Below are 26,566 nucleotides of genomic sequence, written 5' to 3'. Positions count from 1 at the left end.
TTCAGACTCTGCTGTTACTTTACAGTTTGGTTTTTAAATCCTCAATCCGTGCATCACATTCGTTATGTTGAAGAAATAAACAGGAGTTTCTCTCCAAACAACTGCATAAAACCGCAGGAGCTATTAATTCACTCACCTGCCGTGGCATAGTCTCTCCTACCACATCAGGTTGTCTCTTACCATCTTCAAACTTTTACCTTTTTGATGCTGATTTCAATTACGATGCAGATTTTTTTCTCTTATGTTGCACTCCATCTTATCTTTCGTCTTAATTGCCTTGTCTAACCCTTTTTTTATGTAAAGCACTTTCACTCAGCTCCTGTTGTTTTTAATGTGCTACATAAATAAGCTTGACTCGACTTGTCTTACCTGGTCTCCTGCTGGGGAAAATGCTCATTAGTTACAATGCCACACCTACAGTATGTCTGCAGACAGAAACATAACAAACAGAACACAATCTGCACAAACCGGCACCGTTAAAACCTAAATTAAAATTCTTGGCCTTTTCCAGTCTTTCTGCTTTTGCTAAACTAAGATAAACAGCTACCGTCTCTGGCTTTACTGTGTATATATTTACTCAGGCATGATCGTTGTTTGAGTCTTGTCATCTGAGCAAAAGACAAGTACTGTAACCAAAACTTCCTTTAAACTGCAGCTCAGCATTAGTACGGTCATATTCTCCGAGCCTCTTTTGGACCAGTAGCACATTCTTTGTCGAAGCTTCTTTGTCAGACTTTTATTGTCTCCATTTTTAGACACATTTGGACCCAACCTAAAAAGTGTAGATTTGGAGCTTCGAGTCTCCATTTCGCTGAAATTTGAGCAGCTACGTGTACTTTCTGATCCATGACCAAAAACCCTCTCTCTACCTCTATTAGACCTAACATATGATAATGTTGGGGAGCATCATGTGGCATCATGAGCATCAGCTCACTTTCTGATAAAGTGACTGATCCTCTCAGTCCTTAAGTTGCATACAACACACTAATGAGCTGTTTTTAAAAAATCAGTACAGACTGACCATCTTCTCTCTCTATATATATACACATATACATATATATATACACACACACAGTATATACACCTCACTTCAACTGTGATCGCCACTGCAGCAACAGCTCTCCCAGCTGAATAGCTCGTCAATACCTACCTGTCAAAGATACGACATGTCCTGTACCTGTTACAAAGTAAAAGCATTCTGGAATTGATGTTCTCTATTTCTATTTTATTGAGCACATAGAAGGATTAAGAGGGTTCGTAAAAGTTTATTATTTATGGCGATTTTCAATGTCAAACCCTATGGAAAATATTGCGGCAGATCTCTTAGTAAAAGTGGATGACATCATTGAAATAGTCCTTGTAATGGTAAATTCAATTTCTCTGGCTCAGAGCTAGAAGTGCTCATCACCCGATACCTGCCCAGTACAGAATGCCAGGTCCTTTGTGTATAGTGTATTGTATATTGTGTATTGTGTCTAGCCTGAACTTGCACCTTCCTGCAACACCCGCAGGGAGTCGGCTCCCCGATACCTACAGTGGACAAAGAGGTGTGACAGCACCGTCTGAAAAGGTAGAGACTTTGTCTATTGGAGGAATGCGAACGGGAAGTTGCTCAGGTATAAAGATGCTCACTTTGCTCGAGGTCTTTTCTCCAGCAAGGACCACTCCTGTGAAGATTGACCTTTTCCTTGCAATGAAAATAAAAAAACTTGTTCTCTATTTCATTCTTCACCAGCAGCAGAGACATTTCCACAACATCCTTTCACCTAAATAAAAAAGAGTTTTGTGAGTACACTCCTCAAAAGAAAATATAGTATATAATATTAGTCTTAAGATAATTTCAATGCAGAAATGTCCCATATTATCTCTTTAAAGGTCACATAGAGTGGTCCTGTTGCACATATATGTTAGTTATGGAGGTCTTCTTACATATATTAACTTGTTTTTATTGTCAAAAACCTCATAGTTGCTGTAAACTAGCCGATAGAAATCCTCTTTTCTGACGGTGTTTTTCTGCTGCGATATTTCAGAGTGAACTTTCACCCCCAGAAGACAGAGTCTTGTGATTGGCCAGTCCTATCCAGCACATCCGTTCTCAGAATTGCAGCGCCCCCCTCTGGAACGGCGGATGCACTGCTACTCATTATCAAAACATTGTTTTAACAGTGTTTAAAAATAGCTTCGTCACGACTCCCCGCCACAGTCCCTTTGATGACTTTAAACTGGAGTCAGACCCAGAGTCAGAAGACACTGTTGCTCGTGAAAAACCGCTGCTTACGTAACTATTACGGGATTTTCAGTGATCTCGTTGAGCCCCGAGATTAAAAAAAAACACAACGTTCTCAGCAATGGCTGAACTGTTTTTTTTCGAACCGTCAGGCTTCATAAACAAGGTAATGACGCAGATACACACTATAAAAAACAGCGATAATAGGAACTTCCGGTCTAGTTCCGCTTTAAAGGACTTGATACACTTAATACTGGTTCGTATCGACGCACACAGAAGCAGCAGAGTGGGTTGTTCCCGTGTCGTCGATGATGTAATGATTACAGCTAAAGTCGACTCTGTCACTCGGTTAAATGGGTCGTGTCTGAATGTCAGCGCAATTACCCTTCATTGCCCAAAACTGTCCTTGAGCACAAAATTAATATTTCTCGTCTATGTGCAGGGTCAGTTAATGTGTCCTTCGGGTTTATGAGATGCCGTCAACGGGGTGCAGACGCGCCGCGCTTTATCCACACAAACAAATAGGTTTTAACACACACACACACACACACACACCTACGCACACACAGAAAATCAAGGGAAGAACATTCCTTATAATCAGGCTGATGTTTACATCCTCTGTCAAGTACTCGCTGCCACCGGAACAGCCTTGAAACTCTGTCGGTATGAGGACGTACAGTTACAGCTCACTCTTTTTCTACTGAGCCACACCAGGGACAACGAACACTGCAGCAAAACCATCTCCAACAAATCCACCGCAAGACAAAAAACAGAGCATGTAAAGCAAAAGAATAATTCATCCATTACATTAAACAGTCTGGTCCCAGCGGCTGCTGCTTGGTGTGGAAGTTTTATCTTTTCCTGAGTAATTATTGCTTTGGAAATCAACAGAGGATTTTTCTTTAAATTTCCAACTACTGTATGTGTAAATGCTTGATATATAGTCTATAATATAGCCTAATATCTACCCTAAGATACAACAGATGAAGAAAGGAAGGAATTAAAGGAGTAAATCTATCTTTTTCTGCCTGGATAAAAGTGTTTTGTTCTGTTGTCTTGGTAATGTTTTTCTCAGCATGTACAGCTGCTGCGTTGATTGGGATTGACTCACGCAGACATATAATCTTAGTTAATGCTTTGCATCTGGGCGTGTTGGGCCTGTGGCAATAAATAAAGTTTGACTGAGTTTTCTTAATATTAACCTTAATCCTCATAGTTGATATTCAGTGTGAAGTAAAACCTCAAAATTCCATCAATAAACTCATCGGAATCATAGAAAAACACTGCGCGTAGAGAAACTCACAGGTCGTGTTAGGGAATGCAGATCGACTCCTCTCGGTCGTTTGGAGCATAATAAATGAGGCTTATTTGTGCGTGAATTCTCCACATGTTTGAACTTCTTCCCCTCGTCTTCACCCAGGCTCCACAGCTCGGCACTCTGATGGGCGTCTATCTGCCGTGCATCCAGAACATCTTCGGAGTGATCCTCTTCCTCAGGATGACCTGGTTGGTGGGAATCGGAGGAGTCATCGGGACCTTCGTCATTGTTTTCATGTGCTGCACCACAGTGAGTGTGCTACTTATTTTTTTTACTTTAGTTGGCCTGTTTTTTTTCTTCCTAAAACCAGAACTTCCATATGTATATATACAAAAATGCACCGAAGAGGGGAAACTACGAGTGCCTCAGTAAAAGATGTTCACCGTTATCACCTTTGATGTTACCTTTACAATAGAAGAACACATGGAGCTGATGGGATTAGAGTCAATGTATACATCAGTGCAAATTTAATTTAAGGTTTCTACCACTGCTATCACTTTAAAGCTGTAGAGTGTAACTTTTATATGCAAACACACGTCAGTCACATTCACTATGATAGAAGCTCCATACTGACGCTTTATTAATGGGCTAATTTGACAGGTGTAAGCTCTGATAAAGATCAATTTACAGCCTTTTTTAATCATTATTTAAACATTTGTAGTGTTTCCAGTGATCCACTTCAACGCAAAGCCAGTTTTCCTCCTTGCAGAAGCTGAAATGTCACACTGCAAAGACTCATCGTCTGTCAGTCTATAAATGCAGACACTAAAGGGTGTTAATGACAGTTCACTCAAGACTTTATCAACACATCCTTTATCCTGTTTTCTGATTTTTATTTTCACTGCCTGACGCAGGTGATGATCCAAATTGACTAGCATGGATCTCACAATAATATATCCAAGACCTAATATCAATCATATATTGGTAATATTGACCATACACTCTAAGAAATAAGGGTTCCAAAAGGGTCCTTCTGCAAGGGCTGATGTTCTACCTGGAACCATTTGCTTCTGAAAAACCCTCTCCCAAAGAACGGGTTTTTCAAGGGTTCTTGGTAACACTAATGGTTCCATTTTGATCCAGAGAACCCTTTAAAACCCCTTTCCTACATAAAGGGTTCTTGGTGGAACCCTCCAAAAGGGTACCAGGTGGAACCTTTATAAAAAGGTTCTACCTGGAGCCAAAAAGGGCTCAGGACAGGCCGAGCGAAGCTGCTCTGAGCCGGCTCACAGTGAGCACCAAGCGTCCACAGAGGGCGGAGCTGAACACCGTCGACTTCATCGCTGCCGAACTATAAATACGTCATATCTTAACACACACAGCACATGTTTAGACTCTAAATGGCCAATTTCTCGCCTCAAATTATCTTAAAACTGCGTTCCGGGACACAGAAAAGTGACAAACGGCCGCTGTTTCAACAACAACAGTCTTTCTCCCTCGGACGCCATTGCTCACTGTAGCCAAAAGCACAACAACCTTGCGCAGCGACCCCTACTGATCGGGCGGGAAATTGCAGCGCCTATCCGTCACCACGACGCAGAAGTATAAATGCTCGAGTGGTCTACGTGGTGACGCAGACGGATAACGCATTACGCAGTCGGAGAAGTATAATGTGGCCTTAAGTCAATCCTGTAGGGGTTGAGAAAACAAAACCTTATTTTCAGAGAGGTAAAGGGAGATACAGAGATAAACGAAGTTGTCTTGCATTTCGTTTGCCGTAGCAGCTCCATTTGCAGATGTCACACAAAGATCCGAGATCAATCTGTAAGAAGGAGCAAAATGGAGGACGACAGACTCAGCCATGTTTCCTCCTGTTCCCATTAATGTCATTTGCCAACAGAGCTGGAGTCGTGTGTCAGTATGACTTTGTTGTCGGACCGACGCCCTGCTGCAGAACCTCTGAAGTCTCTGAACACAACAGACACAACTGTCCCACAGGATCTGCAGCGCTGCTGTCACTGATCTGATCTGAGTGGCTGCTGCAAATTGATTGTGTTTGACTTGTTTGACGCAGCCCCGATTGTCATGGAACATATACTGTGTCTCATTTGGCTGAATTTTATCTGAAGTGAAAAATGTTCACTCTGACAACAGGAATCATTCCATTCTGATTCTGTTTTTCACCCGCGCAGAGTGTAACGCAGCCTTGTTCGATATCACCGGGCAGTTTTTAATTCCAACTGTGCGGTCTAGCAGCTGTCATGGCCGCTCGGCTTTTCTCTGCTTTGCACCGTGTCTTGCAGGGTTGTGCTGTACGTTGGCATGGCTGTGTGTTTGTGCAGCCTAGATTCTCCTCTCGCACTGAGCATATTTATAGAACATCCCCCTCAAATCCCGACCACTGCAAAGTTGCCTGCGCAGACACACACGGGCAATATGCTTTACAATCATCGTTGCCTTGTAGCAGCGTGGAGAACGGCTTTGAAAATGGATTTCTCTCTTACTTGCGTCGGAAGGATCTCGAAGATGCTCTGTGTGCCGATCTTTTTAAAAAGCGATACATTGCTTGCAATGAATTGAATGTGTCCCTTTTTGATATATAAAACGCTTCTATAAGAAAAGGAAGCAAGCTCATTTTGACACCAAAGATAAGGGTAAAAAAAAAAAATGAGGAAAGATGTATTAATTACAGCTGGTTCATACTCGATTTGACAGCAAGCCATGCAAACATGATTTGAATATTATAAAAAATACAGTTTAGTCTCTCTGTTCCACACACACACACACACACACACTTCTTATCAGTCACACCTAGCTCATTCAAAGCCCTGGGGCAATAAGCCTGAGCATGAACGGTGTGTGTGAGAAACCCCCACCTCTTCCCTCCTGAGCTCCTTACATAACGCATAACCACAAGTGTGTGTCTGTGTGTGTGTGTGTGTGTGTGTGTGTGTGTGTGTGTGTGCGCGCGTGGATGCTTGCAGAGATCCCCACCTCAGTGAAATCCACTTAAAAAGCGAAGGAGCCGTGGGCCGCTGTAAAGCCCGGATAATAATACAGTGTGACTCCCATGTTTTATTCACACGATGGGATGTCACTGACTGACAATTTTTCATTTGTCATGAGATGCTCGGTCACAGCAACACACATACAGCTGTACACTGTATGTGTGTGTGTGTGCGCGTGTGTGTCTGTAAAACAATCGCACGCTTATTTTTCCTCGTCACGCGACACATTTTTTGACCGAACATTAAGACGAAGTCGTTCTGTAATAAAACATTATTATATGAAGAACAGATCTGATACATTAAACACACAAAAACCAACCATTTTAGAGACGGTACAGACAGTAGCTCTCAAAGCTGGTCATATTCAAACATGTGCTTTGTGTGTGTGTGGCTATTTTTGGCCCACATAATGAATGCAGGCTTGTCACCAAGATAAAATGAGGTTTAATATTCTTGATGGGAAGTCATCTGTTGTTTGGCCTCCCTCATTACTTCCAGGTCTTGAATCCAAATGCTACAAGGGGAAGGGTGCTCTGCCCTCTGCTGTGACTCATTTAAATGCTAAGGACGCTTTTCACTCTCTGTCCCTTTCTTCTCTTTTTTTTTTTTTCACTCTCATCTTCTTCACTTGCATGATTTTGCCAACCCTTTTTCATTCTGTCATCTCATTATTTCCCCTCTCTCTCATCCTTTCTTATGTTCCTCCAGCCCTTTTTCTCCCTCACTCACTTTCGGCTTACCATTTTTCCCCCTGCTTTGCTATCTCTCTCTCTCTCTCTCTCTCTTCCTTTTCCTCACAGCCGCATCTTCATCTCTTTGCTGCTCAGCCTCTATCCCCAGTGTCGGCCCTGAAAGTAACAATCACCCCCATTTCCTTCATCTGACAGATTTGTCTCCTACGGCACACTGTCCTGTGAGACTTCGAGTGATAAACAGCACGCTGAAAAGTGCTCTGCATTTATGAAATGAAGCGTTGCCAATGAAGCGCACTCTCAGGGGCAGACCATTCCTGTCAAAACCAATTTCTGCTCAACACCAAGTTCGACTAAAGGCCAAATCAAGGGCCAAATTTGTCTGAAGCTCTGGGACGAAACAGACTTAAAGTGTCCTTTGCGGTCAATGTCAGTGGTACATTATCTTGCAGGCTCCTTTTTTAAAAGAGTTTCATATTCCTGGCACTTCTAGTTCGGTCACGGTCATAAAGACACAGCTTACCAATAAGGACTTGGGTACTGATATGATTGGTCCGCTTTAAACAGACTAGAGTACGTTTGGTCCGCCTGAAAACGTGGGTCACTATCCAGCAAACCAAAGAGAGGAAGTGAGGCTCGCTCACTGCCTCACCTGCTTCTCAGACTGGGCAAACTTGTGAAAAACCAATCAGGTTTGAACACCAGAGTAAAAACAGAAACCCCAAGACTACATTAATTTGGTGTTGCACCATTGTTGTAGGGCACTGGTTCTCAAAGTGCGGCCCGGGGGCCAATGGCGGCCCGCAGAAACATTTCTGGCGGCCCCGCAATGAATTACAGTTGATAGTTTTAATCCAGGAGCGACTAAGCTTGTTAAATGTTTATTGGACATAGCTGGATACAGACCAATAAGTGTAAACAAAAATACTGGGTATTTACCTGGTTTCTATATGGTGAATTTTAGTGTATTATTGGGTTATAAGCTGGTAATAAGTAGGTAGCTAGTAAATATATGGTAACAGAAATGTGTTACTTGGTATTAACCTGTAATTAGAAGGTAAGAATAATGGCCAAAATACTGGGTAATTACCCAGTAAATTATAAAGCGTTATTGTATTAATGCTTAAATTACATTATATTAACGCTTATATTAGTTCAGGCTAAACTGTAGAACTGAAATCTGGTCATTAAAATGATTACAAATGGGATTTCTTTCTGTTTTTGTTTTTTTTCCTTTGGCGGCCCTCGGTCCAATGTTGGGTTCCTAAATTGGCCCTCAGGTGTCAAAACTTTGAGAACCCCCGTTGTAGGGGATGAATTTACGTTTTCGATCCTGGCCAGTTGGTGTGAATTCTTTCGGCATTCCCTAGCCCAATCAAACCGATCCACCCCCGGACTATCCTGGTGTTAAAGCACCCTGAGTCAACTCTATTCTCTGCAATTCTGTGGATATATCGCAATACTTTATATGCTAAATTGAGTTAACACTGCCATTGACCTGGTGGAAATACTGGTCTTTTGCTGATTCAGGCCAAAAACGTTGCCTATTCCAGCGTCAAAATGCAAACCAAATAGTCCCCAGTTTGACTAGCATTGACTTCTTTAAAAGGAAATGACTCATTTTGTCAGATATATACTGTAAGCTGTCTGCAGTTGCACCTCATATGGAGGAGACAGATGGCAGGCAGCATCATCTAAGGTTGTCTGCTGGCATGCTTCGAGGCCAGACAGCATGTAGGGACGACATGATGTCACTTTCAAGGTAAAAGGCTCCAGACTTCAGGGAAATGGTATAGCATGAGCACATCTGAGTATGACAGCATAGCACTGCTGCCCCCAGTGTCCATTGCTCGTTCAAGGGCATCAGGTGGAGTGAAATGGGCTTTTTTGACCTTCAAACACCTGAAGACAGGGAAAGAAAAGAAAAACTCTGATAGATATTCTTTAATTTCGTCGCAGTACAACAGCAAAAAAAGTAGTGTGACTTTCTGTGGTTAGTGCAAACTTTGCAGGATTGTCAGGTCAGAAGAATCCTCCCAAGATTGTGACAGCATTTGAGTAATGTTCCTGTCTGCAGTGACAGCCGGAGGCCCATGTGGAGTAAAAGTAAAATGCTGCCAAAAGTAAATGTAAAGAGGCCGAATGGGATTTCACCAAAAAAAAAAAAAAGAAAAGAAAAGAAAATGTTAAGACAATCCATCAAAAACTAACCAGAGGATAGAAGTGAAATCACCACACACCAAATAGACCTGCTCTATGATGATGTATGGCCTGGAGACGGTGGCGCTTTCTAAAAGACACAAGGCCGAGATGGAAATGTCAGAGCCGAAGATGCTGAGAATTCTGTTGGCGGTGACCGAGATGGACAGGATTGGAAATAAGTACATTTGAGGTTGAAGGGTTTGGAAATAAAGTAAGAGAAGCAAAGGTTGACATGGTTTGGTCGTGTATCTGCAGAGAGAGAGAGAGAGAGAACACAAGCTCAAGATGGAGGCAGATTATCCACTGTGACGACCCCCTCAAGAAGAAGAAGATTCAAATCGCAATTTAAAACATTTGCAGTTTAGAATGATTAGCAGATCTATTAGTTAAAATTAGACAATGGGGTTTGGAGGTAGCTATTGACGGCTAATGGCAACACCTGTCATTACATCAGCTGTAGTTAGCTACAGTAGCTAACAGTAGCATGTCGACGTGAGTGGTTGATTTTTCTCAGTGCAATACCGTAAAAAATGTAGTCAGATTATTTATTTATAATATATAAATGTGTTTTAATCCTAGTTATAAAACCCATACAAGAGGATTGCGTAGTGCTATGCTATATTACCTTTACTAGTGCATGCTAAAAGAAGAAGAAGAAGATTGATATGGCATTAAACGCGCTAGTTGGGCATAGTAATGACTGCCGTTTACTGGAGAGTCGATAAACACTTCTTTTAAAGTTTAATCTTGTGTTTTTTGGCCTTTGCAAAGACTGAAAATAAAGAACTCCTCCTCCAAACACGGGGGGAACAGTCAAATTAAATCACTCCTTCAGCAACAAAGAGGGTGTTTTCAAATCAGTTTATTTGGGTTTTGTGTCACTTTCAGTAACCCAGTCAGCATGTGGGGCCCCATAAGGGTTATATTTGTGCTCCCAAGCGGGTTTGTCCATGGTTTCCATGGTGGCCCCACCCATATTTTTTGCCCACATAGGCTTCCCATGTTACTGAAACCATATGAGACCTGCAGAAATGTGCCCACTTCAGGCCCATGCCCACTTAGTACCCATGTAGTACCCAGATATCTTGAAGTAGGCATGAGATTTAGGTGGACAAACACGGATGAGCCACCATGGAAACCAGGGACTTCACGTAAACCAACCTGATATCCTTGAGGTGTTGACTTGTAGGACTTGCTGGTTTTACACTTTTAATGACACATTAATGACATAGTCCCCACTGATGCGTGTGCTATAATGAGTGTTGTTCTAGTTTGTGTGGTTTAACCATTAAGTGATATCATTATTGAAATATACATGATACACAATAACATATTAGGATAATGTACAGAAGACTGAAGGCTGTGCCAAAGGAAAACGTGTAAACCACTGAGAGGCCATTGGTGTCTGACTGACTGTTCAGTTGATTCACTTGTTCAGTATGCAACTGACTACCTCTGTATGACTCCTGCCAACATCAGATAAAACACTTAAACAATTACTGTCTTATCTACTGTGGTAGGAAAAGAGCTTATGGCCTCATTAGAACCAGATTAGAGAGCGGAACAAAGAACCAAGTCCTACTCACTCCTGACTGCAGATCATCAGTCCACCAGGCCTGCAGGTGACACTAACCACATCACCGTCTTCACAGGGACAGTAACATGTAATCATAGCTGAACACAAGTGTCATGGCGTCCTGTGGCTTTGTGCTATCACGCATTTCACTAATTCTTGTTTTCTGCTCTTAAATATACTGTCACAAATCTAGAAAAGTACACCGATATAAATACTGTGATTTCATTACCATTGATTAATAGGACGTATTATATATGATCATTGAAACCTTTTACTGGTAGTTATACAAAAGCAAGTAACATTGAGGATGTCAAACATAAAAGTATTACATTATTATGTACTGGATTGTAAGGTCAACATTGCAGTTTGAAACCAAAATAAGACCTGCTAACAAATACATTTTGAAAAATGCAAATTAAATAAACCTTTCATAGAACCTTAAGTAGTAGCACTACATGTATCTGCCTTTTTAGAGATAAAAAGATTGATTTGTGTTGGGGGGGGGGGACAAATGTTTCAGAATAAAATGTAATTTAATAAAAGGAAATATAATTACAGCAGTGTCGTCGACGAGCAGAAAAAGAAAAAAATCAGGATCTGTATTAGTTGTTGTTGTTTTTTTACCAGCCTGCTTTCATCTTCTCCTCATTTTTGTCTTCTTTGTCTGTGTCACTTCCTTTCAAATACAGACAATTTAAAAAGACACTCAGATATTCAGCAAATGCATTTGAAGGAATAATGAAATCTTCTTTGTATTGTGACATGTCTCACACACACACACACACACACAGTATCCCCCTCTCTGTCTCACTCCCACTGTTCCACATTTTGTGCTTTTTTTTACATTTTCTCAGATTTTCTTCTGCTCACTGCCTGCTCCTCTCTTTCTCTGCAGGGCAGTAACATGAGAATTGCCTGAATGTGCTCTGACAGTTGTTGACAGGCCCAGAAGTAAACAGCCAGGCAGCTGTAGCGTTGTTTTTGAATTGTTTGCTGTTCCCATGTGAACTCTGATACAGAGTTCACGCTGAGGTGTTTTGATGTCGTACACTACAGAGAAAACTACATTTGAATGTTGTCGGCGTCACTGGGACATTATTTAAATGCACAGAAGGTAACGTCTGCTGTTTGGGGTCTCTCAATCAGAACGATATCAGAAGACAGAGTCGATGATGTTGTGAAGTGTATGGGGAGAGTTTTAAATTTAAAAAAAATATATAATTTTGTCCAAAATTTGACAAAATCGTCATACTATACTATGTCGTCAAAAATTTACCTTTTTTTGGGAAAAACATGTTTTGGTCCAAAATGTTGTCCCAAATTTGACAAAAACATCATACTATACTATGTCGTCCAAAATGTGAAAATTCTTTTTTTTGTCCAATATTGGACAATCATACTAGATTTGTAAATTTTTTTGAAAAAAAAACGTCATACTATACTATGTCATACAATATTTGACAATTTTTTTGGGAAAACATTTTTAGTCCAAAATTTGACCAAAATGTCATACTTCACTATGTCGTCCAGAATTTGACAAAAATGTCATACTATACTGTCATCCTACATTTGACAATTTTTAAAAAACAAAAAATATTTTCAAAATTTGACAAAAACTACCCCAGAATGTGACCAAAACGTCATACTATACTATGTCGTCCAAAATCTGATAATTTTTTTGATAATTTTCTTTTTGCTCAAAATGTTACCAAAACGTCTTACAATACTGTCATTGACCTCAATGTCATACTCGACTATTTTGTCCAAAATCTGACCATTTTTTTGAAAAAAAACAATTTGGTCCGAAATTTGACAAAAATGTCATACTATACTATGTCGTCCAAATTCTGAAAAAAAAATTTAAACAATTTTTTTAGCCCAAAATGTGACCAACACGTCATACTATACTATGTCGTTGACCTCAATGTCATACTACACTATTTCGTCCAAAATCTGATCATTTTTTTGAAAAAAATAATTTGTTCAAAAATTTGACAAAAACGTCATACTATACAATGTCGTCCTAAATCGGATAATTTAAAAAAAAGAATAATAATTTTGCCCAAAATGTGATCAAAACGTCATACCATACTATGTCATCGAAAATCTGATAATTTAAAAAAAAGAATAATAATTTTGCCCAAAATGTGATCAAAGCGTCATACCATACTATGTTATCGACCTCAATGTCATACTACACTATTTCGTCCAAAATCTTACCATTTTTTTGAAAAAGAAATTCTACCCCAGAATGTGACCAAAACGTCATACTATAGACCATGTCGTCCAAAATCTGATTATTTTTTTGATTATTTTTTTTTGCCCAAAATGTGACCAAAATGTCATACTATACTATGTCATCGATATCAATGTCATACTAGACTATTTTGTTCAAAATCTGACATTTTTTTTGAAAAAAAATGTTGTTCCAAAATTTGACAAAAACGTCATACTATATACTATGTCGTCCAAAATCTGATTTTTTTTTTTTTGCCCAAAATGTGAACAAAACATACTATACTATGTCGTTGACCTCAATGTAATACTAAACTATTTCGTCCAAAATCTGACCATTTTTTAGAAAAAAATTATTTGTTCCAAAATTTGACAAAAACGTCATACTATACAATGTCTTCGAAAATCTGATAATTTAAAAAAAAGAATAATAATTTTGCCCAAAATGTGATCAAAGCGTCATACCATACTATGTTATCGACCTCAATGTCATACTACACTATTTCGTCCAAAATCTTACCATTTTTTTGAAAAAAAAGAATTTGTTCCAAAATTTGACAAAAATGTCATACTATACTGTCGTCCAAAATCTGATCATTTTTTTGAAATGTTATTTTTTAACCCAAAATGTGACCAAAACGTCATACTATACTATGTCATCGATATCAATGTCATACTAGACTATTTTGTTCAAAATCTGACATTTTTTTTGAAAAGAAATGTTGTTCCAAAATTTGACAAAAACGTCATACTATACTATGTCGTCCAAAATCTGATAATTTTTTAGATTTTTTGTTTTTTAGCCCAAAATGTGACCAAAACGTCATACTATACTATGCCATCGACCTCAATGTCATGCTACACTATTTCGTCCAAAATCTGACCATTTTTTTGAAAAAAAAATGTTGGTCCAAAATTTGACAAAAACATCATACTATACTATGTTGTCCAAAATCTGATAATTTTTTAGAAATGTGTTTTTTAGCCCAAAATGTGACCAAAACGTCATACTATACTATGCCATCGACCTCAATGTCATGCTACACTATTTCGTCCAAAATCTGACCATTTTTTGAAAAAAAAATTTTGGTCCAAAATTTGACAAAAACGTCATACTATACTATGTCGTCCAAAATCTGATAATTTTTTAGAAATTTGTTTTTTAGCCCAAAATGTGACCAAAACGTCATACTATACTATGCCATCGACCTCAATGTCATGCTACACTATTTCTTCCAAAATCTGACCATTTTTTTGAAAAAAAAATGTTGGTCCAAAATTTGACAAAAACATCACACTATACTATGTCGTCCAAAATCGGATAATTTTTTTGATAATTTTTTTTAGCCCAAAATGTGACCAAAATGTCATACTATACTATGTCGTTGACCTCAATGTCATACTACACTATTTTGTCCAAAATCTGACCATTTTTTTGAAAAAAAAATTTGGGTCCAAAATTTGACAAAAACGTCATACTATACTATGTCGTCCAAAATGTGATAATTTTTTAGAAATTTGTTTTTTAGCCCAAAATGTGACCAAAACGTCAAACTATACTATGCCATCGACCTCAATGTCATACTAGACTATTTTGTTCAAAATCTGACATTTTTTTTGAAAAAAAAATGTTGTTCCAAAATTTGACAAAAACGTCATACTATACTATGTCGTCCAAAATCTGATAATTTTTTAGATTTTTTGTTTTTTAGCCCAAAATGTGACCAAAACGTCATACTATACTATGCCATCGACCTCAATGTCATGCTACACTATTTCGTCCAAAATCTGACCATTTTTTTGAAAAAAAAATGTTGGTCCAAAATTTGACAAAAACATCATACTATACTATGTCGTCCAAAATCTGATAATTTTTTAGAAATGTGTTTTTTAGCCCAAAATGTGACCAAAACGTCATACTATACTATGCCATCGACCTCAATGTCATGCTACACTATTTCGTCCAAAATCTGACCATTTTTTTGAAAAAAAAATTTTGGTCCAAAATTTGACAAAAACGTCATACTATACTATGTCGTCCAAAATCTGATAATTTTTTAGATTTTTTGTTTTTTAGCCCAAAATGTGACCAAAACGTCATACTATACTATGCCATCAACCTCAATGTCATGCTACACTATTTCGTCCAAAATCTGACAATTTTTTTGAAAAAAAAATGTTGGTCCAAAATTTGACAAAAACATCATACTATACTATGTTGTCCAAAATCTGATAATTTTTTAGAAATGTGTTTTTTAGCCCAAAATGTGACCAAAACGTCATACTATACTATGCCATCGACCTCAATGTCATGCTACACTATTTCGTCCAAAATCTGACCATTTTTTTGAAAAAAAAATGTTGGTCCAAAATTTGACAAAAACATCACACTATACTATGTCGTCCAAAATCGGATAATTTTTTTGATTATTTTTTTTAGCCCAAAATGTGACCATAATGTCATACTATACTGTCGTCCAAAATCTGATAATTTTTTAGAAATGTGTTTTTTAGCCCAAAATGTGACCAAAACGTCATACTACACTATGCCATCGACCTCAATGTCATGCTACACTATTTCGTCCAAAATCTGACCATTTTTTTGAAAAAAAAATTTTGGTCCAAAATTTGACAAAAACGTCATACTATACTATGTCGTCCAAAATCTGATAATTTTTTAGATTTTTTGTTTTTTAGCCCAAAATGTGACCAAAACGTCATACTATACTATGCCATCAACCTCAATGTCATGCTACACTATTTCGTCCAAAATCTGACCATTTTTTTGAAAAAAAAATGTTGGTCCAAAATTTGACAAAAACATCATACTATACTATGTTGTCCAAAATCTGATAATTTTTTAGAAATGTGTTTTTTAGCCCAAAATGTGACCAAAACGTCATACTATACTATGCCATCGACCTCAATGTCATGCTACACTATTTCGTCCAAAATCTGACCATTTTTTTGAAAAAAAAATGTTGGTCCAAAATTTGACAAAAACATCACACTATACTATGTCGTCCAAAATCGGATAATTTTTTTGATTATTTTTTTTAGCCCAAAATGTGACCAAAATGTCATACTATACTATGTCGTCCAAAATCTGATAATTTTTTAGAAATGTGTTTTTTAGCCCAAAATGTGACCAAAACGTCATACTATACTATGCCATCGACCTCAATGTCATGCTACACTATTTCGTCCAAAATCTGACAATTTTTTTGAAAAAAAAATTTTGGTCCAAAATTTGACAAAAACATCATCCTATACTATGTCGTCCAAAATCTGATAATTTTTTAGATTTTTTGTTTTTTAGCCCAAAATGTGACCAAAACGTCATACTATACTATGCCATCGACCTCAATGTCATGCTACACTATTTCGTCCAAAATCTGACCATTTTTTTGAAAAAAAAATGTTGGTCCAAAATTTGACAAAAACATCATACTATATACTATGTTGTCCAAAATCTGATAATTTTTTAGAAATTTGTTTTTTAGCCCAAAATGTGACCAAAACGTCATACTATACTATGCCATCGACCTCAATGTCATGCTACACTATTTCGTCCAAAATCGGACCATTTTTTTGAAAAAAAAATTTTGGTCCAAAATTTGACAAAAACGTCATACTATACTATGTCGTCCAAAATCTGATAATTTTTTAGAAATTTGTTTTTTAGCCCAAAATGTGACCAAAACGTCATACTATACTATGCCATCGACCTCAATGTCATGCTACACTATTTATTCCAAAATCTGACCATTTTTTTGAAAAAAAAATGTTGGTCCAAAATTTGACAAAAACATCACACTATACTATGTCGTCCAAAATCTGATTATTTTGTAGAAATGTGTTTTTTAGCCCAAAATGTGACCAAAACGTCATACTATACTATGTCGTCCAAAATCTGATAATTTTTTAGATTTTTTGTTTTTTAGCCCAAAATGTGACCAAAACGTCATACTATACTATGCCATCGATCTCAATGTCATGCTACACTATTTCGTCCAAAATCTGACAATTTTTTTGAAAAAAAAATGTTGGTCCAAAATTTGACAAAAACATCATACTATACTATGTCGTCCAAAATCTGATAATTTTTTAGAAATGTGTTTTTTAGCCCAAAATGTGACCAAAACGTCATACTATACTATGCCATCGACCTCAATGTCATGCTTCACTATTTCGTCCAAAATCGGACAATTTTTTTGAAAAAAAAATTTTGGTCCAAAATTTGACAAAAACGTCATACTATACTATGTCGTCCAAAATCTGATAATTTTTTAGAAATTTGTTTTTTAGCCCAAAATGTGACCAAAACGTCATACTATACTATGCCATCGACCTCAATGTCATGCTACACTATTTCTTCCAAAATCTGACCATTTTTTTGAAAAAAAAATGTTGGTCCAAAATTTGACAAAAACATCACACTATACTATGTCGTCCAAAATCTGATAATTTTTTTGATTATTTTTTTTAGCCCAAAATGTGACCGAAATGTCATACTATACTATGTCGTTGACCTCAATGTCATACTACACTATTTTGTCCAAAATCTGACCATTTTTTTGAAAAAAAAATTTTGGTCCAAAATTTGACAAAAACGTCATACTATACTATGTCGTCCAAAATCTGATAATTTTTTAGAAATGTGTTTTTTAGCCCAAAATGTGACCAAAACGTCATACTATACTATGCCATCGACCTCAATGTCATGCTACGCTATTTCGTCCAAAATCTGACCATTTTTTTGAAAAAAAAATGTTGTTCCAAAATGTGACCAAAACGTCATACTATACTATGCCATCGACCTCAATGTCATGCTACACTATTTCTTCCAAAATCTGACCATTTTTTTGAAAAAGAAATTCTACCCCAGAATGTGACCAAAACGTCATACTATACTATGTCGTCCAAAATCGGATAATTTTTTTGATTATTTTTTTTAGCCCAAAATGTGACCAAAATGTCATACTATACTATGTCGTTGACCTCAATGTCATACTACACTATTTTGTCCAAAATCTGACCATTTTTTTGAAAAAAAATTTGGGTCCAAAATTTGACAAAAACGTCATACTATACTATGTCGTCCAAAATCTGATAATTTTTTAGAAATTTGTTTTTTAGCCCAAAATGTGACCAAAACGTCATACTATACTATGCCATCGACCTCAATGTCATGCTACACTATTTCTTCCAAAATCTGACCATTTTTTTGAAAAAGAAATTCTACCCCAGAATGTGACCAAAACGTCATACTATACTATGTCGTCCAAAATCTGATAATTTTTTAGAAATTTGTTTTTTAGCCCAAAATGTGACCAAAACGTCATACTATACTATGCCATCGATCTCAATGTCATGCTACACTATTTCGTCCAAAATCTGACCATTTTTTTGAAAAAAAAATGTTGGTCCAAAATTTGACAAAAACATCACACTATACTATGTCGTCCAAAATCGTATAATTTTTTTGATTATTTTTTTAGCCCAAAATGTGACCAAAATGTCATACTATACTATGTCGTTGACCTCAATGTCATACTACACTATTTTATCCAAAATCTGACCATTTTTTTGAAAAAAAATTTTGGTCCAAAATTTGACAAAAACGTCATACTATACTATGTCGTCCAAAATCTGATAATTTTTTAGAAATGTGTTTTTTAGCCCAAAATGTGACCAAAACGTCATACTATACTATGCCATCGACCTCAATGTCATGCTACACTATTTCGTCCAAAATCTGACCATTTTTTTGAAAAAAAGAATTTTGGTCCAAAATTTGACAAAAACGTCATACTATACTATGTCGTCCAAAATCTGATAATTTTTTAGAAATTTGTTTTTTAGCCCAAAATGTGACCAAAACGTCATACTATACTATGCCATCGACCTCAATGTCATGCTACACTATTTCTTCCAAAATCTGACCATTTTTTTGAAAAAGAAATTCTACCCCAGAATGTGACCAAAATGTCATACTATACTATGTCGTCCAAAATCTGATAATTTTTTAGAAATTTGTTTTTTAGCCCAAAATGTGACCAAAACGTCATACTATACTATGCCATCGACCTCAATGTCATGCTACACTATTTCGTCCAAAATCTGACCATTTTTTTGAAAAAAAAATGTTGGTCCATAATTTGACAAAAACATCACACTATACTATGTCGTCCAAAATCGGATAATTTTTTTGATTATTTTTTTTAGCCCAAAATGTGACCAAAATGTCATACTATACTATGTCGTTGACCTCAATGTCATACTACACTATTTTGTCCAAAATCTGACAATTTTTTTGAAAAAACAAATTTTGGTCCAAAATTTGACAAAAACGTCATTCTATACTATGTCGTCCAAAATCTGATAATTTTTTAGAAATGTGTTTTTTAGCCCAAAATGTGACCAAAACGTCATACTATACTATGCCATCGACCTCAATGTCATGCTACACTATTTCGTCCAAAATCTGACCATTTTTTTGAAAAAAAGAATTTTGGTCCAAAATTTGACAAAAACGTCATACTGTACTGTCGTCCAGAATTTGACAAAAACGTGTTACTTTAATATCTCATCCCTCAAAGTCCTCAAGACTCTGGTGGCCTAATGGGTAAGGCACTGGCCTTCTGAGCCGGGGATTGTTAGTTCAAGACCCAGGTGAGGCAGTTGTAATGACAAGCTGGAATTAAACAATGTAAATTTTACGATCTAGTCATACTTCAGCATGTTGTTGAAAATTTGACAAGAACTTCTTACTTGCTATGTTGTCCTGAATTTGACAAAAACGTCATACTATCCTATGTTGACCTCAATGACATACTACACTGTCGTCCAAAATCTGACAATTTCTTTGAAAAAAAATGTTGATACAAAATTTGACAAAAATACTGTCGTCCAAAATCTGATAATTAAAAAAAAAAAAAAAAAATGTGCCCAAAATGTGACCAAAACGTCATACTATACTATGCCATCGACCTCAATGTCATGCTACACTATTTCGTCCAAAATCTGACAATTTTTTTGAAAAAAAAATGTTGGTCCAAAATTTGACAAAAACATCACACTATACTATGTCGTCTAAATTTGACAAAAACTTCATACTGTACTGTCGTCCAGAATTTGACAAAAACGTGTTACGTTAGTATCTCATCCCTCAAAGTTCTCAAGACTCTGGTGGCCCAATGGGTAAGGCACTGGCCTTCTGAGCCAGGGAGTGTTAGTTCAAGACCCAGGTGAGGCAGTTGTAATGACAAGGTGGAATTAAACAATGTAAATTTGACAATCTAGTCGTACTTCAGCGTGTTGTTGAAAATTTGACAAGAACGTCTTACTTTGCTATGTTGTCCTGAATTTGACAAAAACGTCATACTATCCTATGTTGACCTCAATGTCATACTACACTGTCGTCCAAAATCTGAATTTTTTTTTGAAAAAAAAATGTTGGTCCAAAATTTCACAAAAACGTCACAAAACGTCGTCCAAAATGGGAAAAACATTTAGAATTTTTTTTTTAGCCCAAAATGTGACCAAAACGTCATACTATACTTTGTCATCGACCTCAATGTCATACTACACTATTTCGTCCAAGATCTGACAATTTTTTTGAAAAAAAAAATGTCCGTCCAAAATTTGACAAAAATGTCATACTATACTATGTCGTCCAAAATCTGATCATTTTTTAAAATGTATTTTTTAGCCCAAAATGTGACCAAAACGTCATACTATACTTTGTCATCGACCTCAATGTCATACTACACTATTTCGTCCAAGATCTGACAATTTTTTTGAAAAAAAACTGTTGGTCCAAAATTGGACAAAAATGTCCTACTATACTATGTCAACCAAAATCTGATAATTTTTGGGGAAAATATTTTTTTTAGCCCAAAATGTGACCAAAACGTCATACTATACTTTGTCATCGACCTCAATGTCATACTACACTATTTCGTCCAAAATCTGACCTTTATTTTGAAAAACAAACTTTGGTCCAAAATTTGACAAAAACGTCATACTATACTATGTCGTCCAAAATCTGATAATTTTTTTGAAATGTAGTTTTTTTGCCCAAAATGTGACCAAAACGTCATACTATACTTTGTCATCGACCTCAATGTCATACTACACTATTTCGTCCAAGATCTGACCTTTATTTTGAAAAACAAACTTTGGTCCAAAATTTGACAAAAACGTCATACTATACTACGTCGTCCAAAATCTGATAATTTTTTTGAAATGTATTTTTTAGCCCAAAATGTGACCAAAACGTCATACTATACTTTGTCATCGACCTCAATGTAATACTACACTATTTCGTCCAAGATCTGACAATTTTTTTGAAAAAAAAATGTTGGTCCAAAATTTGACAAAAATGTCATACTATACTATGTCGTCCAAAATCTGATAATTTTTTTGAAATGTATTTGTTAGCCCAAAATGTGACCAAAACGTCATACTATACTTTGTCATCGACCTCAATGTCATATTACACTATTTCGTCCAAGATCTGACAATTTTTTTGAAAAAAAAATGTTGGTCCAAAATTTGACAAAAATGTCATACTATACTATGTCGTCCAAAATCTGTAAATTTTTTTGAAATGTATTTTTTAGCCCAAAATGTGACCAAAACGTCATACTATACTTTGTCATTGACCTCAATGTCATACTACACTATTTCGTCCAAGGTCTGACAATTTTTTTGAAAAAAAAATGTTGTTCCAAAATGTGACCAAAACGTCATACTATACTATGCCATCGACCTCAATGTCATGCTACACTATTTCTTCCAAAATCTGACCATTTTTTTGAAAAAGAAATTCTACCCCAGAATGTGACCAAAACGTCATACTATACTATGTCGTCCAAAATCGGATAATTTTTTTGATTATTTTTTTTAGCCCAAAATGTGACCAAAATGTCATACTATACTATGTCGTTGACCTCAATGTCATACTACACTATTTTGTCCAAAATCTGACCATTTTTTTGGAAAAAAATTTGGGTCCAAAATTTGACAAAAATGTCATACTATACTATGTCGTCCAAAATCAGATAATTTTTTGGGAAAATATTTTTTTTAGCCCAAAATGTGACCAAAACGTCATACTATACTTTGACATCGACCTCAATGTCATACTACACTATTTCGTCCAAGATCTGACCATCTTTTTGAAAAAAAAATGTCCGTCCAAATTTGACAAAAATGTCATACTATACTATGTCGTCCAAAATCTGATAATTTTTTTGAAATGTATTTTTTAGCCCAAAATGTGACCAAAACGTCATACTATACTTTGTCATCGACCTCAATGTCATACTACACTATTTCGTCCAAGATCTGACAATTTTTTTGAAAAAAAAATGTTGGTCCAAAATTTGACAAAAATGTCATACTATACTATGTCGTCCAAAATCTGATAACTTTTTTTAAATTTATTTTTTAGCCCAAAATGTGACCAAAACGTCATACTATACTTTGTCATCGACCTCAATGTCATACTACACTATTTCGTCCAAGATCTGACAATTTTTTTGAAAAAAAAATGTTGGTCCAAAATTTGACAAAAACGTCATACTATACTATGTCGTCCAAAATCTGATAATTTTTTTTAAATGTATTTTTTAGCCCAAAATGTGACCAAAACGTCATACTATACTTTGTCATCGACCTCAATGTCATACTACACTATTTCGTCCAAAATCTGACCTTTATTTTGAAAAACAAACTTTGGTCCAAAATTTGACAAAAACGTCATACTATACTATGTCGTCCAAAATCTGATAATTTTTTTGAAATGTAGTTTTTTTGCCCAAAATGTGACCAGAACGTCATACTATACTTTGTCATCGACCTCAATGTCATACTACACTATTTTGTCCAAAATCTGACCATTTTTTTGAAAAAAAAATTTTGGTCCAAAATTTGACAAAAACGTCATACTATACTATGTCGTCCAAAATCTGATAATTTTTTAGAAATGTGTTTTTTAGCCCAAAATGTGACCAAAACGTCATACTATACTATGCCATCGACCTCAATGTCATGCTACGCTATTTCGTCCAAAATCTGACCATTTTTTTGAAAAAAAAATGTTGTTCCAAAATGTGACCAAAACGTCATACTATACTATGCCATCGACCTCAATGTCATGCTACACTATTTCTTCCAAAATCTGACCATTTTTTTGAAAAAGAAATTCTACCCCAGAATGTGACCAAAACGTCATACTATACTATGTCGTCCAAAATCGGATAATTTTTTTGATTATTTTTTTTAGCCCAAAATGTGACCAAAATGTCATACTATACTATGTCGTTGACCTCAATGTCATACTACACTATTTTGTCCAAAATCTGACCATTTTTTTGAAAAAAAATTTGGGTCCAAAATTTGACAAAAACGTCATACTATACTATGTCGTCCAAAATCTGATAATTTTTTAGAAATTTGTTTTTTAGCCCAAAATGTGACCAAAACGTCATACTATACTATGCCATCGACCTCAATGTCATGCTACACTATTTCTTCCAAAATCTGACCATTTTTTTGAAAAAGAAATTCTACCCCAGAATGTGACTAAAACGTCATACTATACTATGTCGTCCAAAATCTGATAATTTTTTAGAAATTTGTTTTTTAGCCCAAAATGTGACCAAAACGTCATACTATACTATGCCATCGATCTCAATGTCATGCTACACTATTTCGTCCAAAATCTGACCATTTTTTTGAAAAAAAAATGTTGGTCCAAAATTTGACAAAAACATCACACTATACTATGTCGTCCAAAATCGGATAATTTTTTTGATTATTTTTTTAGCCCAAAATGTGACCAAAATGTCATACTATACTATGTCGTTGACCTCAATGTCATACTACACTATTTTATCCAAAATCTGACCATTTTTTTGAAAAAAAATTTTGGTCCAAAATTTGACAAAAACGTCATACTATACTATGTCGTCCAAAATCTGATAATTTTTTAGAAATGTGTTTTTTAGCCCAAAATGTGACCAAAACGTCATACTATACTATGCCATCGACCTCAATGTCATGCTACACTATTTCGTCCAAAATCTGACCATTTTTTTGAAAAAAAGAATTTTGGTCCAAAATTTGACAAAAACGTCATACTATACTATGTCGTCCAAAATCTGATAATTTTTTAGAAATTTGTTTTTTAGCCCAAAATGTGACCAAAACGTCATACTATACTATGCCATCGACCTCAATGTCATGCTACACTATTTCTTCCAAAATCTGACCATTTTTTTGAAAAAGAAATTCTACCCCAGAATGTGACCAAAATGTCATACTATACTATGTCGTCCAAAATCTGATAATTTTTTAGAAATTTGTTTTTTAGCCCAAAATGTGACCAAAACGTCATACTATACTATGCCATCGACCTCAATGTCATGCTACACTATTTCGTCCAAAATCTGACCATTTTTTTGAAAAAAAAATGTTGGTCCAAAATTTGACAAAAATGTCATACTATACTATGTCGTCCAAAATCTGTAAATTTTTTTGAAATGTATTTTTTAGCCCAAAATGTGACCAAAACGTCATACTATACTTTGTCATTGACCTCAATGTCATGCTACACTATTTCGTCCAAGGTCTGACAATTTTTTTGAAAAAAAACTGTTGGTCCAAAATTTGACAAAAATGTCATACTATACTATGTCGTCCAAAATCAGATAATTTTTTGGGAAAATATTTTTTTTAGCCCAAAATGTGACCAAAACGTCATACTATACTTTGACATCGACCTCAATGTCATACTACACTATTTCGTCCAAGATCTGACCATCTTTTTGAAAAAAAAATGTCCGTCCAAATTTGACAAAAATGTCATACTATACTATGTCGTCCAAAATCTGATAATTTTTTTGAAATGTATTTTTTAGCCCAAAATGTGACCAAAACGTCATACTATACTTTGTCATCGACCTCAATGTCATACTACACTATTTCGTCCAAGATCTGACAATTTTTTTGAAAAAAAAATGTTGGTCCAAAATTTGACAAAAACGTCATACTATACTATGTCGTCCAAAATCTGATAATTTTTTTTAAATGTATTTTTTAGCCCAAAATGTGACCAAAACGTCATACTATACTTTGTCATCGACCTCAATGTCATACTACACTATTTCGTCCAAAATCTGACCTTTATTTTGAAAAACAAACTTTGGTCCAAAATTTGACAAAAACGTCATACTATACTATGTCGTCCAAAATCTGATAATTTTTTAGAAATGTGTTTTTTAGCCCAAAATGTGACCAAAACGTCATACTATACTATGCCATCGACCTCAATGTCATGCTACGCTATTTCGTCCAAAATCTGACCATTTTTTTGAAAAAAAAATGTTGTTCCAAAATGTGACCAAAACGTCATACTATACTATGCCATCGACCTCAATGTCATGCTACACTATTTCTTCCAAAATCTGACCATTTTTTTGAAAAAGAAATTCTACCCCAGAATGTGACCAAAACGTCATACTATACTATGTCGTCCAAAATCGGATAATTTTTTTGATTATTTTTTTTAGCCCAAAATGTGACCAAAATGTCATACTATACTATGTCGTTGACCTCAATGTCATACTACACTATTTTGTCCAAAATCTGACCATTTTTTTGAAAAAAAATTTGGGTCCAAAATTTGACAAAAACGTCATACTATACTATGTCGTCCAAAATCTGATAATTTTTTAGAAATTTGTTTTTTAGCCCAAAATGTGACCAAAACGTCATACTATACTATGCCATCGACCTCAATGTCATGCTACACTATTTCTTCCAAAATCTGACCATTTTTTTGAAAAAGAAATTCTACCCCAGAATGTGACCAAAACGTCATACTATACTATGTCGTCCAAAATCTGATAATTTTTTAGAAATTTGTTTTTTAGCCCAAAATGTGACCAAAACGTCATACTATACTATGCCATCGATCTCAATGTCATGCTACACTATTTCGTCCAAAATCTGACCATTTTTTTGAAAAAAAAATGTTGGTCCAAAATTTGACAAAAACATCACACTATACTATGTCGTCCAAAATCGGATAATTTTTTTGATTATTTTTTTAGCCCAAAATGTGACCAAAATGTCATACTATACTATGTCGTTGACCTCAATGTCATACTACACTATTTTATCCAAAATCTGACCATTTTTTTGAAAAAAAATTTTGGTCCAAAATTTGACAAAAACGTCATACTATACTATGTCGTCCAAAATCTGATAATTTTTTAGAAATGTGTTTTTTAGCCCAAAATGTGACCAAAACGTCATACTATACTATGCCATCGACCTCAATGTCATGCTACACTA

General features: G+C 35.8%; 1 protein-coding gene across 4 annotated transcripts in view; it reads left to right on the top strand.

Moving 5' to 3' along the window:
• The window catches only part of slc12a5a (solute carrier family 12 member 5a), a gene marked incomplete at both ends in the record, with an annotated part of 196,152 nt that overhangs the window by 123,967 nt on the left and 45,619 nt on the right, over positions 1–26,566 (top strand). For all 4 annotated transcript variants that reach the window (XM_083892741.1, XM_083892740.1, XM_083892743.1 and 1 more), the window contains one exon: positions 3,648–3,794. In XM_083892741.1, the coding sequence (XP_083748867.1) occupies positions 3,648–3,794 (147 nt within the window). The remainder of the gene's footprint in view (positions 1–3,647; positions 3,795–26,566) is intronic.

Source organism: Microchirus variegatus (assembly GCF_963457635.1).
Source record: "Microchirus variegatus genome assembly, chromosome: 7".
Classification (NCBI taxonomy): domain Eukaryota; kingdom Metazoa; phylum Chordata; class Actinopteri; order Pleuronectiformes; family Soleidae; genus Microchirus; species Microchirus variegatus.
The sequence above is the reverse complement of the archived record's forward strand: the minus strand, read 5'-3'. Positions and strand labels throughout refer to the sequence as shown.